The 15,990-nt window shown below is 38.9% G+C and overlaps 1 protein-coding gene across 6 annotated transcripts in view; it reads left to right on the forward strand.

Annotated features, from left to right (window-relative positions):
* Window positions 1–15,990, forward strand: part of LOC107995341 (nucleolar protein 4-like) — a 95,041-nt gene that overhangs the window by 73,710 nt on the left and 5,341 nt on the right. For 4 of the 6 annotated variants that reach the window (XM_062078101.1, XM_062078105.1, XM_062078104.1 and 1 more), the window contains 5 exons: window positions 3,674–4,005; window positions 5,178–5,381; window positions 5,925–6,071; window positions 12,796–13,010; window positions 15,542–15,732. In XM_062078101.1, the coding sequence (XP_061934085.1) occupies window positions 3,674–4,005; window positions 5,178–5,381; window positions 5,925–6,071; window positions 12,796–13,010; window positions 15,542–15,732 (1,089 nt within the window). The remainder of the gene's footprint in view (window positions 1–3,673; window positions 4,006–5,177; window positions 5,382–5,924; window positions 6,072–12,795; window positions 13,011–15,541; window positions 15,733–15,990) is intronic. The other 2 variants (XM_062078102.1, XM_062078106.1) reach the window with 1 other exon arrangement.

Genomic DNA, 15,990 nt, shown 5'->3' on the forward strand with positions numbered 1-15,990 from the left:
TGACCACGGACAAAGGGCGGGGAATAGGGAAGCCGTTCCGCTGGTCGCGTTCCCCGTGGCCACGAATTGTTCGCGCCGAGTGTGTGCAACAACTCCTCGAGGTGCAGCAACCTCGAGCCGTTGGCGCAACGGAGAGAGGAAGAGAGAGAGAGAACGAGGCGAGTACGTACGCGCGCCGCCTCCTGGACTCCGGGGTCCAGTTTCCTGGGTCGGTTAGCGCGTTCAGAGTGTACCGGTTCTACCGGAATCTTCCTGGAAGCGCGCGCTCGATCCTCGAATTAGAAATCCTAATCTCATACGTGGCCGGCTGTTCTCCAAGGGTGGCCAACACGACGGAGAAAATGGCCGCCGATTTTCCCTCGCGATTCTTCCGCGAATAGATGACGTGTCGCGCACGCGATCTGTCCTCTGAGTGGGGGGAGGGGGCGGGCCCGGCATTGAAATAGCCGATTATTTAGCCATTAATCTTGTTGTTTTCGACGTTGGTGAGCGGCCTGGGCTCTCGTTGCCCCGGGGCCGACTGGTCTGACAACTTTGCCGGCACCGACCGCCGCTCGTCTAGGTGTGTATAACTTTTGCATTGTTGATGAATTTTTTTCCTCCTTTTTTTTTTCTTTATTTCTTTTTCGAGAGAGGGAGGGGAGGGGAGGGGGGAGGTAGGTTAGACTTCCTGTCTGGTGACTTTTGATGCTGCATGGGAAACGTCAAACGGGCTTGTCGACGATCAAAGAGTATGCGCGCGGCGTGAAGAAGCCTCTTTTGGGTTTATTAATAGTGTTAAGGTTGTTGGAATGGCGGGATTCGAAACTGGTGGGTTTATTTTTAAAGGGAGCAAAATAGGCAAGCTTTGATATTGTAATTTTTTAATGTATATCCGTGGAGGAGGATATTAATAATTTCCTCGAATAATTTAAGTTTCTCCTTTGCTCTCGTTGTTACGATCATTATCCGACTTGCGCGATTGCCTGTATTTTATAGATATTTAATCGTATCTTCTTAATCCTCTAACTTTTATTCCCGTTAATTCACCCGTTTTAAAAACTTGCCGCGACTCGACCACTATTTCTTCCAATTCGTTTATAACCAACTATATTTACGCGTTGGATATCCTCCTTCCAACGTTCCTTTTTACATTCCACCAGTCAGTTTGGTTCGTGCAGAGCCTCTCTCGTCCCGTCCTCGACAACATCCTCGTGAAAGCACCTTCGTTCTCTCCTGGGACCCGTGTGCCTCTTTCTTGCACCCGATGGTAGGGATCTACTTAGACTTATTACGGGTTTTGGAAACAGGTCGGCCTTTTTTCTCCTTTTTCTTTTTTTTCTTTTGCGTGCCCCGACTAAAAGAACAACGCGTCGAGAGACGACGCCTCGGGAGTCAAGGCTGTAGCGAAATAATGCGACTCGTTTTCGACCGTTTTCGCGCGGACTTCCCCCCTTGTTCATTATTGGAATGGGCACGAGTCGCGCAATTTATCTCCACGGAATAACACGGCGAGGACGAGCTCTCTGTTGTCGAGCCTCGGAACGAGTTACTAATGGGCATTACGGGGCCCGAACCTGCCTTTTCAGAACCGTTAATGTATCCTATTATTAACGTAACGTTTCTTGGACTCCTCGTTTCTGCCATCTTTGATCGGCGAATTTTAACACGACCGTGTTCAATATTCGAATACAAAGAAAGTATGAGATTCACCGATGAAATAGCGTTATTTTACCGTTATTCTACTGTTAAATATTTTATTCCAATTAGATGGTTTCTTTTCTTTTTTTTTTACTCCACGTAACCACGAAATAAGAAGTGGAACATGTTTCCGGACGTGTTTTCATCGGTTGGTTTTGTTCGTAAATGTTCGTGAACGTTCGGCAGCGCTCGGCCTCGAATCCTGTCACGTGACAGTTCCGAGGCGGCAGCATCCGCACGATATAAAAAATACGTATAGAACGGAAGAAACTTTAATTAGAAGCTGACTGTAGCAATTTACAGTTGTAAAACCGTTGGTGATCCTGTTTATTTGAAAAAGATTTAGAAAAAAAATATGCATATATATATATATATCTGACGATTTTAAACGCGGAATTATATGCTGTTAGCTCGAGGGAAAGATTGATGGGGCGTTCCTTGTTCAATTGAATTCCTACGTCGCGGAAGAAAAGGACGTTCCCCTTTCTTCCCACGGCTAAACTCGGAGATAGTTGCCGTGTGGTAAATAAACTGTGTGGTAACGGCGGGCATGTGGGTGGTATTTATAGCATAAATATAATAACGATGCCACGTTTGAATTGCGTGACGCCACTGATTAAGGACGAGATCGAAGGAACAGTAAACCTGTGGCACAGTGTGTACTACACGTACGCATGCTATCGAGGGAACAAGCTGTTGGCATTACTGTTATTCAACTTTACGATGGAGACGTGATAATTTGATGTATTATCGCGAGATCGAGCGGGGATATTGTCCGAAACAAGGATTTATCCGTTCAAAGAGGGGAGTCGTTTCGTTTCTGTATAACTTTTTCACTCGATCTCGAGAGAGAATTCGATTTTAAAACTTTGGAGAAAGAAAATCGCTATTTTTATAATTTAATCGTTAATCACTGTGCAAAAAGGAATTCCTCTACATCCACGTTATCGACGAACGATATTCAATACGTCCTGTTCTCGAGATCGTAGCCCGAGAAAAGATAGAATTGAGATCAGCGGATGGAAAGATGCGAGTTCCGCGTAAAGCCGCGAGGTTATTTGAATTGTCTTCGTGGGGGCTGACTAGGCGCAACAAGTTGACAGACGTCGTTCTAGATACGGCGATAAAAACTTCACGGTTTAATGCCGTGAGTTACACTTGCTCGTTCATGTAAATGCGGAATTGGACGGTTTCGTTTCAACGTCGCGTTCCTCGTAATTCGTGGATTGTCCCGATGGGGAAGATTGATGCCGTGGTTTCTGGCTTTTAGTTGCCTCAGTCGGATGTTTTTGGGGCAGTTACATTCGTTTTCTTGCTTTCTGATCGCGATTCTCTTCGACCGAGAGTCAATTGGAATCAGTCTTGTTTACGAGGAATTCATTTGGAAATTAAAATTCGATTTCAACGATGATGCCGATTACTTTAATAATTTTTTGAACGGCGTTGGTTGGTGGAAATGGTTGAGTAGATTCACTGATCTATAGAAATATATAATTACGTGTATTGTGACAGGTGTAATTTTATTTTTGATATAACTTTTCCAATATGAATTAAATTTATTTTTCAATAATAATATCAATATTGAAATCATGTTCCACTAGTTTAATTAAATATTAAATTATACAGTGGATAATTCAACGTTGTCCAGAATTTTCGGTATTAACGCGACGGTTAACCCATTACAATAATGATAATCACAATATTCACCATAATACACGGGAACGACAGCCACGAACGATTTAAATCATTTCATTTTTCACGAATTTAAAATCAAACACTGTCTATATATATATATATTAACAATAAATAAATAAATACATAAATATTTTTCAATAGACGTTTCAGAATAACGAACATAACCTCACCTACCTCTTCTCCGTTACAAAATTGTACAGCAAAACGAACACAATAATAACCCCAAATAATAAAATTAACGCAGATTAATCGTCGTGAAAAGATTGCAACGAAAGATTCCACTTTTTTCGTATTCCAGACTCCCGAAACGGGTCATCAGAGTTGGTGGACATGCCGGCCGGAACCGTTCCTAATTTGGGCGCGGTCGCTGGAGTCGGTGGCGAGGACATGGCATCCTTGTGGGCATCCTACGCGATGGGATTAAAGAAGACACCGCCGCCAGCGTCCGCGGCGACGCCCTCGCGATCAGATCGTGATCGCGAGTCCAGCCCTCCGGGGGAGGGGACGGGGAGCGCGCACGACGAGACGAGCAGCAGCGGCAATAAGGAGGACGAGGACGACGACGACGAGGATGCCGACGAGAGGTTGGACCCCAGACACCACGACCCGGAGCGCCAGAAGGCTTTCAACGTGAGTCCACGGGTTTACGTAATTCCCTTCAGCTTTGCTTTTCTTCTTTCTCCTCCCCTCATTTCGTTTTGGGATAAAGGCTGCAGCGTGATTAATGAAACGAGTCGAAAATGAGTTCGAGAGACTTGACGAGGGTGAGTCTTTTTGATTGTTGAGGATGAGAAGCGATAATGATTTTAGTAGATTGATATAATTTCGAGGTTAATTATTGTTAAATCTATTTCTTTAATGGTATTTCGCGAAAATATTTCATTCGAGCTTTGGTCGAAATCGCTACCAGATTAATTATTACTTTCTGCCTCGATTTTTATATATTCAAAATTATTGTACGTTGTAAGGCACAGATCTATGGTAAAACTTTATTGATAAATCTATACGATAAGTCTCACAGATTTGTTGTCACAAACTTCTATTTCTCTAATATCAAATCTGTAGAAAGTATTAGTTTACACCGTACATTTAAAAGAGCACAATCTTTCCTGATTTCTTCGACTAATGTTTCTCTCATAACGCACTCAGACCTCCATTTCTCTTAACAAGCCATCACCAGAGGAGCCTAAACTAAAAAAAGAAACCCCATTCTCCGGTACATCATCCATAATTATCTCCGCTTAAACACCTGAAACCATAACCTCAAAGCGCGAGGCACATTACCGTATATACTCGATGCCTTGGGCCGCATTAAACCGGAAACAGCAAGTTTATTGCAACCAGCATTAGCTCTGCAACCGCGTAAAAAGATACAAAATTATTATTCGTAACAAAATGAGAGGGGCTGAAGAAGAAGAAAAGTCTTTTTACACCGTCACGTGTAAAAAGACATCCTCCGTGCTTGAAACGAAAGAAAAGCCACGGAACATTTCTTCCTCCTCCCGAAAACCCACAATTATCGTATTTTTACGAAGATCGCAGCGACGCCACGCGGCAGCCTCTCTTCTGCCCTCTTGCGCCCTCTCGTCGCGAAAACTGAAATCCAAAGCAGGGCCCGCAGATGGCCGTGAGCTGCCCGGGCAGAGCGGCTCCTTAATTAATTACAATTAGTTTAATAGACGATGGCACGCCCCCACCACACCGCGAAATCCTTAATTCCTGCGTCTACCAACTTGGTACAGGGGCTCTCGTTTCAATTCGTTCCGCGCCGCGGTCTGTGTACACGCGTTCCATCTTTACAGATGTTCGTCAGGCTGTTCGTCGACGAGAACTTGGATCGTATCGTGCCCATCTCGAAGCAACCGAAGGAGAAGATACAGGCGATCATCGACAGTTGTACCAGGCAATTTCCAGAGTTTGCGGAGAGGGCCAGGAAAAGGATCAGAACGTACCTGAAGAGTTGTAGGAGGAACAAACGTGGCAGGGAGGGTGCACCTTGGGACGCGGTGAGAATTTTCACATTTGTTTTCAGTGTAATGCTCGAACGACGACGGTTCGAGTCAAATTTCTGATGAGTGATAACACGAATGTGACGAAGGATCTTGTGATGTTTCTAGCCTGGAGAAAAGCGAAAGGAATGGTTAGTGTTTTTGAAAGAGGAAGTTGAAGAATCGAAGAATAATGAAATGTCATTTTTGAGGTTATGAATTAATTTTAAAAATAAAACTCGAGAATTAAGAACTGTTGGATATCCGTTCGAATTGTATCATTATTTATCGATGTTGTTTTATACTTAATTTAATTATTTTTTTAAAGAAAAATTTAAAAGAATTGAAGTTTATTTTTTAATAATTTACGTATAAGATTAAACTCTATAACTTCAATGGTACAAAATTTCACAAAGATTAAAAGAAATAAATTTTTTTCATCATCGATCCACGAAAATAAATTCTCGCCTCGTCAGTGGCGTTGATAATTTCGAATTTTGGGAACCACGGAATCTTCGAACTTTTTCGGTATGCGACGATCACATGGCTATTTCTTTTTAGGCGAGGCCCACTCCGGCGCACTTGACCTCTGTGCAGGCCGAACAGATTCTGGCAACGGCCTGCGAAAATGAGAGCGACAACGCGAAACGCATGAGACTCGGTCTGGAGCCTGTCTCACAACCAATGCCAACTCTTCCGGCTGCGACGGTGAGTAAAATTAGAACGAAAAGAGTACGGATCATCCAAGCGATATCGAACTATCCTCTTCCAGTTCTCTCGAGCTTTACGACGCGTTCTCCTCACCGCTAATATTTTATTTCGAGTCAAGCTGAAGAGGATGGAGTTTTTTTTTTCGAGATTTTTCTCTTATTTTCTTCTTTTTTTTTTGTTTGATTTTATCCGTTATTAACGCGTTGATTAACATGGTGGACGCCATATCGATAGTGGCGCCATGGAGGTTAGTGGAATTAATCCAAGTATTTGAATCGACACGTTAAGGATAGAGTTATTTTACGAACGCTGGTAAACAAATGCATAATTTTTTTTTTATTATTGGTTCGATAATTTTAATAAAAAAGAGAAGTTATGTATAATAAGATTAGTTTTTAGATAAAGTCCAATGTTATATATAAATATTGCGACGTATCTATTTTTCTTATTAAAAACAAAAAAAAGATATTGAAATGTAAATGATTGTTTTATATATTTTTAATATTTAATTCGCAATATCTCAAAAAGACATGGGTTTTACGTTTATCCAATCGCGTAAACTTTTAAAGAAAAGTTTTAATTTACTAAAATATCGTTTAAATTTAGTTCGTTGAAAAAAAAATGCTTTAAATTTTTTAATAATCACAAAAGAAGAATTAAATAATATAAATTGTATTAATTGAAATTATATATATGTTCAAATATAAATATTGAATGCTTATATTACAACTATGTTGATTTAATGTTTTTACGATAACGTAACACTTGTTTCTTTTATTATTGCAATATCATCAAACGCACGAGGAAATGAAATTTCATTTTGTTTATAGGTAATTGGATATCGTCATTAAACAGTTTATCTTCGCGTAAAAAGATGAAACAGCAAATATTCTTATATAGATAAGAGTATTTTTCAATTTCAGTTTCACGTATTATAGTGTAATACATTTGAATACATATATTAGCTTAAATATGCGTTTTATTTAATTAACATTCATTTTAATCTTTGATATTTCGTTACGTTTATTGGTAAAGTTCATTTTTTTTTTCAATAATTAAAAAGAAATAATATATTCTAAAATGTTTATTCACCTATTTATCGAGCAAGAAGTAACCTTCCATTATTAATAAGATATTGATAATAAAATAGATCAGCATACGTTAGAAGTGCTTGCTAAACCATCACGTGATTATTATATGATTCTAACGAGACATTGCACGTGAATGATATTGCAACACCAATCGACACTATATATATATATTTTTTTTTTGTTGCTTTTAATTGATGCTTACGAACACTTCCATTAAATCATCGAGCAATTATCAGTTCACTTCTACGTAATATATTAAACTTATGACATCACCTGATGGAACTTTCTATTCAGAATGGAAAATATATAGCATCTATTTCCCGATTCACAACCGTTTAATTATCCTCTAATAATATTCCAGTAAAAATAGTTAGTCATATTCATTTACGAATCGTATACATATTCGATAAAAATTGATAAGCACAAATTGTTCGTTTCTTTTTTTCCAAATAACTTATACATAAAATCTGAAAAATAATTTTTTAACACAAATCCTCCTACTCGTCAAATACTCTCCCAAAGTATTTCCAAAAAATGACAATCCAGTAATTAAAAATAACAATAATAAGATCGTAATAAAAATCCTTAAATCCTTGCTTCTAGAAAATATCAAGCCAACCACTCAAAACCAAGCATACATTATTCCGTCAAATCGTGCAAGAAGAACGAAGGAGAGAAAGAGAGAGAAAGAGAGAAAGATCGGCCGTAAGATTTCGCGAGAGCGAGAGGATGACGTAACCAAGTGGCGCGATAAAGTTTTCCATGAAAGTAGCCGTCCATAAAATTATCAAGATCCGACGAGGGAGAACCTCCTGCGCAACGCTTCGTGAAACGGAGAGAGTCTAGGATTGATATAGGTACGCGGAGAGTGATAACCCCGTGGGTCGCGCACCTCTCCCACTCTCTGATGCAACGGAGCGCGCACGATGGCCACGTTCCACGCGTGGTTCGACGGGACGAAAAAATCGAAATATTTCTCTCTCTTTCTCTCTCTCTTCCTCCATCCACCTGGTAGCCATCCCTCACGAGAGTCGATCGAAATTTTCGAACGCGGATTCCGCTCGTGAATAGCTTTCACGCGCGGTATTTCGGAAGAGCCTCGAAATCGAAATTAGCCTTCGCCTCGCGGATTTTGTTTTTTCCAGCTGGGGACAAAGCTCGTGCTGCGATCGGTATCCCTTCGATTCGGATTTTTTTATTTTTTATTTCTTTTATTTTTGGTGTTATTTGGCTTGGAAAATGGTAAATTTCGAGATTAATCTTGGTTTTATACCATCAAGATATAAGAATGCAAGCAATTGATAAATAAATTTCGATGGACATTTTTCAATCGATATCTGGAATATCTATTTTCGTTCTAGTTATTTGAATTAGTTGAATTATGTATTATTTATAGGTTGATAGGTCTGGTGTTAATGGAAAATAAATTGTTTCGAGAAAATTTCGATGAAGAGAGTAAATGGACGTTGCTATTTTTGTACGAAGCGTTTACTCTGGGATTATCAAATTCAAATTTTTTGCCGAGATCTGAGATATCGGTGAAACATCGATGTTTCAACGAACTCTTATCCGGTCCAAAAATAAGATAAGTTTTTATATGAATTGGGTAACAGAAATTGATGACAATCTGGGACTTTAAATATATCGTTCTCGATTTACAAAAAATTCATAAAATATTCCCTGAACGATATATCAATCCACCAAATAACCTCCCTTTTCCATAAAAAAATTCAATATCAATCATTTAAATTTCGTGTATTTCATCAAACGTTCCTCACTGTACATTGTCTCGGATAAAAATCGAGTGATACACACACGGACGTGTCAAAGGTGTTGATAACAAGTCCGAATTACCAGCGGCCTTAACTCTTTTTTGTTTTTTGTCTCTCCCCGTTAGTCATCATCGTGCGTCCATGACATCGTTTAAAAAAGGGCCACGGCTGACACGCTCCCCCTTCCAGATCAAGAAAATCGCACGTTTACCCAATCATCCTGTTTCACCACTTCGACGAATTGTCTCGTTTCCCTAATCGTGCACACAACTTTACGAGGCCCTGTTCGATCATGGCGGCGCGAAACTAGCGACATCTGAGCGGCGCTAACTCTCTAATCGACGCCGAACTACGAGTCAACCACGAATTTCACAAGTAGAAACTTACTGCATATTCCGACTGATTTTGTAATTTGGTACCTTGGATATCCTTCACGGTAAAATCTCGTGATCTCGTTTACTTTTTCGATCGATACCAGACTATGAATAGAGCGTAATTCTCGTATTTTCGGCTAATCCGAAAGGAACATCGAATCGAAAACGATGCACAATTCATTCTCCTATTTTGACAGAATCCGATAAATTTCTCCGTTCCATATTTAACGATATTTACGTTAACTTCTTGAAATCACGAATTGATGTTAAATTTCACAAAATCCTTGGAAAAAAAGATCGATTCATCCTAGAATAAAATCTCTCCTATATTCTTCTATATCTATCCACTAATTCCTTATCAGACCATGAATTTTGCAAATTTAAAACGCAGAAAAGATATATTCCTCTCCGTGTCTCGCATATCTAACGACATCATCAGCTTCTCGTCGACTTTAGGGGACCACGAATTTCACGAATCCAAAACCGTTGCACGAACCGACCTCGATTTCGACACCCTTGCCCACCCCTGCCAAGGTTCGTTCACCCCTCGAAACAAACGCAGAAATCTCCCCGTTCCGTTCATCGTCGAACGGCGGCGTGGGCGGCATCGGCGTGTCTCCGGCGCGCCTAATCCTCCCTTCGCCCTCGTGAATATTGCACACCTACCTCCCAGACCTCTCTCTATATCCCCACGGTTACGAACGCACGGCGCAAGAAAGCTAGAGAGAAACGAGAACATCCGAGTTTCTCGACTTATCTACTTTGAAAATCCCTAGCCGTGGAGGAGGAAACCGACGATATAGTGTCAGGCGCGGGGAGGGAGGGGAGGGAGAACGGAGAGACCGATAACCTCTCGGCCGACCTAAACCTAACCTATTAAGGAGAAGACCGGGGTTCGTGCACGGACGCGGCTATCTGCCGTGGCCACCTATATAATTGACGTCAACGCACACTGCTCGCCTTTCATAAAAACACCTCCCTACATCCGTTCTCCTCTCTCTTGACGATTTCATTCCTCCGTGCCTGCGCGCCTCTTTCTCTGCGTGCGCGCTCGTCCTCTTCCCCCTCCCTGCCCCACCCTCGGCCCACCCGTCCCCGATCTTTCTGTATTTATTTCTTTCTTTCCTTCCTTCTTTCCTTCCATCTTTCTTTCTTTCTTTCGTTCTTTCTTTCTTTCTTTCCTCCCCTTTCTTTCGCCACTAGCTCGCCTCTCTTTCCACGAATTAATTTCCTCGGCCACGAGAGAGAGCTTACTCACGCCTCGACGTCCCTGTCCGCCACATCTGGCCGCTTCTTCTTCTTCTTCTCCTTCTTCTTCTTCTTCTTCCTCCTCTTCTTCTTCTTTTCGATCTCGACGCACTCGGTCGACGTTCCACCGCCATCCTTTTTTTGTGTTATTGTTCCCCTTTTTTTTCTTTTTATTTCGATATTATTTACACCAGGTGGATGGAACTGGCTTCAGAGTTACGCTCTGAGTCGGGTGTGTAATCGTCGTAAGAAGAGATATTGGCGAAGGAGAATAGACAGTGGTTCCCTGATCGTAGCGTACGTCACTGGGAACACGTGGTGTGTTGTGATATGATGTACCATCGGATTCCACCGTTTGGATACGGTGCGCTCAGTCAGTGACCAGTTTTGTGCGACTTGGCGATCATCTGTGTCATCGAGGAAGGAATTTACACGAGGTGTGAACTTGTTGTGACGGTTTGAAAGAATCAAGCGAACGTGAGAGATTGGCCAAGATCGTTGAGTTTCTTCGATCCGGATACGACGGTGTATTTATACGGTGATTGTGCGTGTTTTGAAGAATACTGTACACGATGTGTATGCTCGTCATAATGATTTGAAACGATCAATTACAGGGAAACAGTTGATTAAGTGTATCATTATGTGAATATGTCAGTGGCCGCCAGTTCTCTACGACTCGGAAAGACTGAGTCTATTGTTGTCTATTCGATCGTGGTGGTTTAAAACAATCGATTGTGAACACTTTGATCGACTTGAACCAGACTGTTAATTGGAATGGTGATAAACGAGAAAAGGAACGAGGGGAAAACATGAGGAAAAAAAATCTAAGAGTGGTGCACAAGCAGGTGTACGATCGCGTGCAGATCCAGCAGGTACACGATGGACTCACAAACCACGTGGTTTCCTAGTTTTTTTTTTTTTTAACACAGCGACCGATCGATTTTCGCGTCTGATCTCCGCGCCAAGCCGATTCCCGATCGCCACTGGCTAAAACTGGGTCAGAATGCTTAAAAATCTGGAACGTGAGATAAATTTCTCGCGCGCATACAGTGGAGGGGAGTTTGTCGCGACCAATCAGCGAACGCAACAAACGTTATTAGTTCATTTACAGGGTGATCCAAAAGTCGTGCCCCTGTAAAAAGGCTGGATCGATCTTGGTCGATTGTATCATGAATTCGTATCACGATTTTTTTCCTTTTTTTTTTTTTTTGAATTTCTCTTTATCATTTTTACTCGTCCAGCGAGGTATTAATCGGTCGATTAATTGGGTATTTTTGAATCTTGCGAAATTGATAGAATCGAACATGCCGATTTTTTGCAAAATGTAATTATGATTTATACAACGTCCATCATCGAAGAATTCTGATTTATTTATTTATTTTTTTGTTTCATTCGATCTTTTTAAGATTTCTACTCGCAATAAACTGTATGTCAATAAACTGTATGTCACATTGCTAATTATAGTCGATTGTTCGAGTCACTATTTATTGATACGGATATTTCAGTTGACATGAAATATTGTTAATTATAGACGATTACATGAATCGTCGTGCTGTTTATCGTCATGCGTACTTACTCATGGACGTGCTTGTTAATAAGACGCACTTAATTCCTTCAAGCAAAATCCGATAATCGTAAATTCGTAGAATTTTCATTATTTCAACGATGAAATCGAAATATAATTTAGCGGCAAAATAATAATTTCATTCGCGTAGAAATGAATAATCGAAAAAGGGTAAGAAATCGGACAAAATTATTCTTCATAAAATTCATCCTTACGTCAAATTAATCGAAGGGGGGATATGAAGAAAAAAGAGAAAGAAAAGAAAAGGAAAAGGTATAGTTTAAAATATACCTTCCCATCATTAAACTTGTAGCCATTTATTATTGCCAATTAAAAATTTGCAATAATAAAAAAAGAATCGTCGAATTACCACTTTTAAACGGCAACAATAATATTAACAACATTATTATTATTGCCATAGAAATGTATCCTTCAGCCATCAGCATTTCCCTAAAAGAAAATACTCTCCGTTATTATTCGCCTCTTATATTATCATATTAATTAAGGAATGTTAAAAAGTAATTAATAATTAACTGACGTTAATAATAATTATTAGAAGCTCATCTCTCTCTCTCTCTCTCTCTCTGTAACTTATCTCCAAAGTACGAAACCTCAACGTATTTTCCACCGGTAATCCCGCTTTGGAAAGCTAAGATCGAGCGGTTGTTACAGCAAACGGATGTCCGGTCAAGTTTGGAGCATTTCTCGAGTACACCGGTGAAATCACTTCCGGGTAAAAGGGAGGATACACCACCGGCATCGCTAACGTCCCTGGCGCCGCTAACCAGTTTGGCGAACTTGCCCAGCAGCACTCTCTCCTCCACACCCCTGTCCCTTGCACCGGCGTCGAAACTGCTCACCCCGGCGGACAACAAGGGTCTCATGAGGTCAGTATAACGTTTCGTGAAAGATATTAAATCAAGTCGGCGATCTTCGATCTCCTTTCGTCCTAAATCATCCTATTTTTGAAAATCATCCTCTATTAAATTAAACCATCTTATTTTTGAGAGGAAGAAGAAGAAGAAGAAGAAGAAAAGGAAATTAGTCTTAAGAATGGTGATTTGGATTTCTGATATTGATTTAATGAAAGGGTAACTCAGCTTTATCGATTTATAATAGAGATAAAAATTGATTGTGATTAAAAAATTGTAGAGATTTGTTTGTTTCGGATTTGAAGCTTTGAAGTTTGAATAATATAATTGTTTTTGTCTGCTGTTAAATATTGTATAAAAGTTAATGAACTCGTTGAAGAGAATCTTGTTTCAACTTGTTTCTTAAAATTTGTAATACTTGGTAAATTGATGTTATTTAAAATGATGATATAATGTATTTATAATAATTTTTGGATGAAGAAGATCGTTGACTCAAGTAGATTTAAAATAATGAATAAATAAACAAGTGGGATTGAATGCAAATTAAAAAATAAATAAATTCTATTTAAAGTAAATTAACAATATAAGATTATATATCTGTTTGTCAATAATTGCAATTGAATTGGTTTAATCGTTGGTTTATTTCTATATAAAAAAAAAAAGAAAGAAGAAAAAAAAAACATAATTTATTAGATTATTGACTAATAATATAGATACTAATATTATTTTTAGAATGTAGAGATAGAATGGAATCTACGATTTAATAAAATGTTAATATTATGATTTGAATTTGTGACATCGCGTTATTTATTATCCTATATTATAAATATTTATGATATTGTGATATATAAAGATTAATTAAGAATTAAGAATTTCAAATGATACAAATGATACATACTGACATTGTCATTTTTTTAAAAATCAGTACATGTTTTTTTTTCCAACATGTGTAGATTATTATAAAGAAATCTGGTTTTCTTTCTGTTTTTATTTTATTTTATTTTATTTTTATCAATTATATCAAATATTTAATGTGATATTTCAAAAAATTAGACTCTTTATCCTCTTTTTCTTTTTCTTTCTTATTTTCTTGATAAATAAATAAAATCTTCCAATAAAATGAACCCGATAACTTGGATTTATTGATAATACTGTTTATATTTACATTTGCAAGAAAAAAAAAACTCAAATTTGTTTTGAAATATTTGAGTATATTTTTACTAGATGTTGAATAATTAACCGCAAATTATTTAACTCGATATTACTCATTTTCACAGTCTTCTTTTCCAGAAATATAATTAATTAATTACGCTTTATTGGATGAAAGTTAAACGTGTTGAAAAATTAAATACGGTTGATGAACTTTAAATAACTCAATTACATTTCTCAGCCAGTTATTCAACGTGATATCGGTTAATTTGTTACAAAGATAGATAACAGTTAAATCAAGTCGGCTGGTAAAATTGTGACGCTGAATTTTTTAGAAATGAAAATACTGTCTAGACGAGTAATAGATTTAGATCATCGATGAAATTTAATTTTAAATAAAGGGAGTTTACTTTACTTTTCTCTTTCTGAAAAAGGCAAAATCATTTGGTTTGATTCCTAAATTCTTAAATAAAGTTTTACGTTTATATCAAATTAAAATAAATAAGCTTTTTGTATCGTTTCTTTGTACTGGCAGTAAAACAAATAAGGAAATCAATTTTTTTATTTATTTCACAAATAAACACAGATACTCTTTTATCTTGTAATAAAGGTGTTTATATATCATATTAGAAATGAATTACCTTTAACAATTTACACTGAATACAACAAAACTACAGTAATTCTCTACAAGTATTATCTAGCAATACATAAAAGTATTTCGTTTCTTTTCATCGAAACATAATTAAATTAGATTAGATCGAATCGGATCAAAAAAAATGTCAAATTACTTCTTTCCATCGATGTTTCATCAAATCTAATATGGCCGCTGTACTTGATGCAAGACTATACGTAATAAAACCCGAATTTAGCAAAGAATCAGTAATAATATCCACAATTGATAAACTAAATTGCTAAACGATCTTGAATAAAAAAAAGGAAAAAAAAAACTTAATAAAAACTCCGATGCAAAAACATTCTCCTCGATTCAGCCTCTAACTAGCAACGCAGCCTCTTATTGACGTTCGATTGGCGCGAGGAAAAAAAAAGAGACAGAGAGAGAGAGGGAAAAAAAAGTAACTATATACGTTCTCCTGTCGTAATCGGTCCTCAGGCCGCCCATTCTCACTCTCCACGATCTCTCATTCACAGAGAGTCGAGAAGTCGGGTAAACTCGCGGGCGAAGGAAGGAGAGGGCCGAGAGATAAGCGTCTCTCCGTCTCTCGTAGACGGTCAAAGATCACGGAACGAAAACTGCGGGGAAAAAAGGGAAAAGGAAAAAAAAGAGAGAGGAAAGGGAGGGGGGAGAGGAACTAGCGAGGCGGAATCGAGCGGAGAACTAATCAATGCTAGCACGGGGCGTTATCTCTAACACGAATCTCGCTCGCGTTTTTTTGCAGCCAGGCGACGATAGTCAGCTCGTCGACGGTTAACGGTGTTGCCAGCGGTGGTGCACCAACGGCGATGTACAGACCTAACTTCAGCCAGGCGTTCCAACGCGCCGGGCCGACCACAGTGCCGCCAACATTGTCGGCGGGACTCTACCCCACGCAGAGCTTCACGTCAGGTCTATTGAGCAACGGTACACAAAGTAATATTGCTTATCGGTGTTATTATGAGTTCGCTTGCTTGCGCTACGCCTAGCTTTTGTTTTTGTTCGAGTTTTACTCTCCGTCGAGCTCCACGTAACAGTGGTTTCCAACTTGTGGGTTTGTTCGTAAGGGTTTGACCGTGTTTTTTGGCTGGTGATATTATTTAACACGCGTCTGCTCGACGCGATTGCATCGTTTAACGTTTAACTCAAAGGTTGGAAAACATTGTATTATTTTTTTGCGATTTGTTCAAGAAA

The sequence above is a fragment of the Apis cerana genome, linkage group LG8 (genome assembly GCF_029169275.1).
Source record: "Apis cerana isolate GH-2021 linkage group LG8, AcerK_1.0, whole genome shotgun sequence".
NCBI lineage: Eukaryota > Metazoa > Arthropoda > Insecta > Hymenoptera > Apidae > Apis > Apis cerana.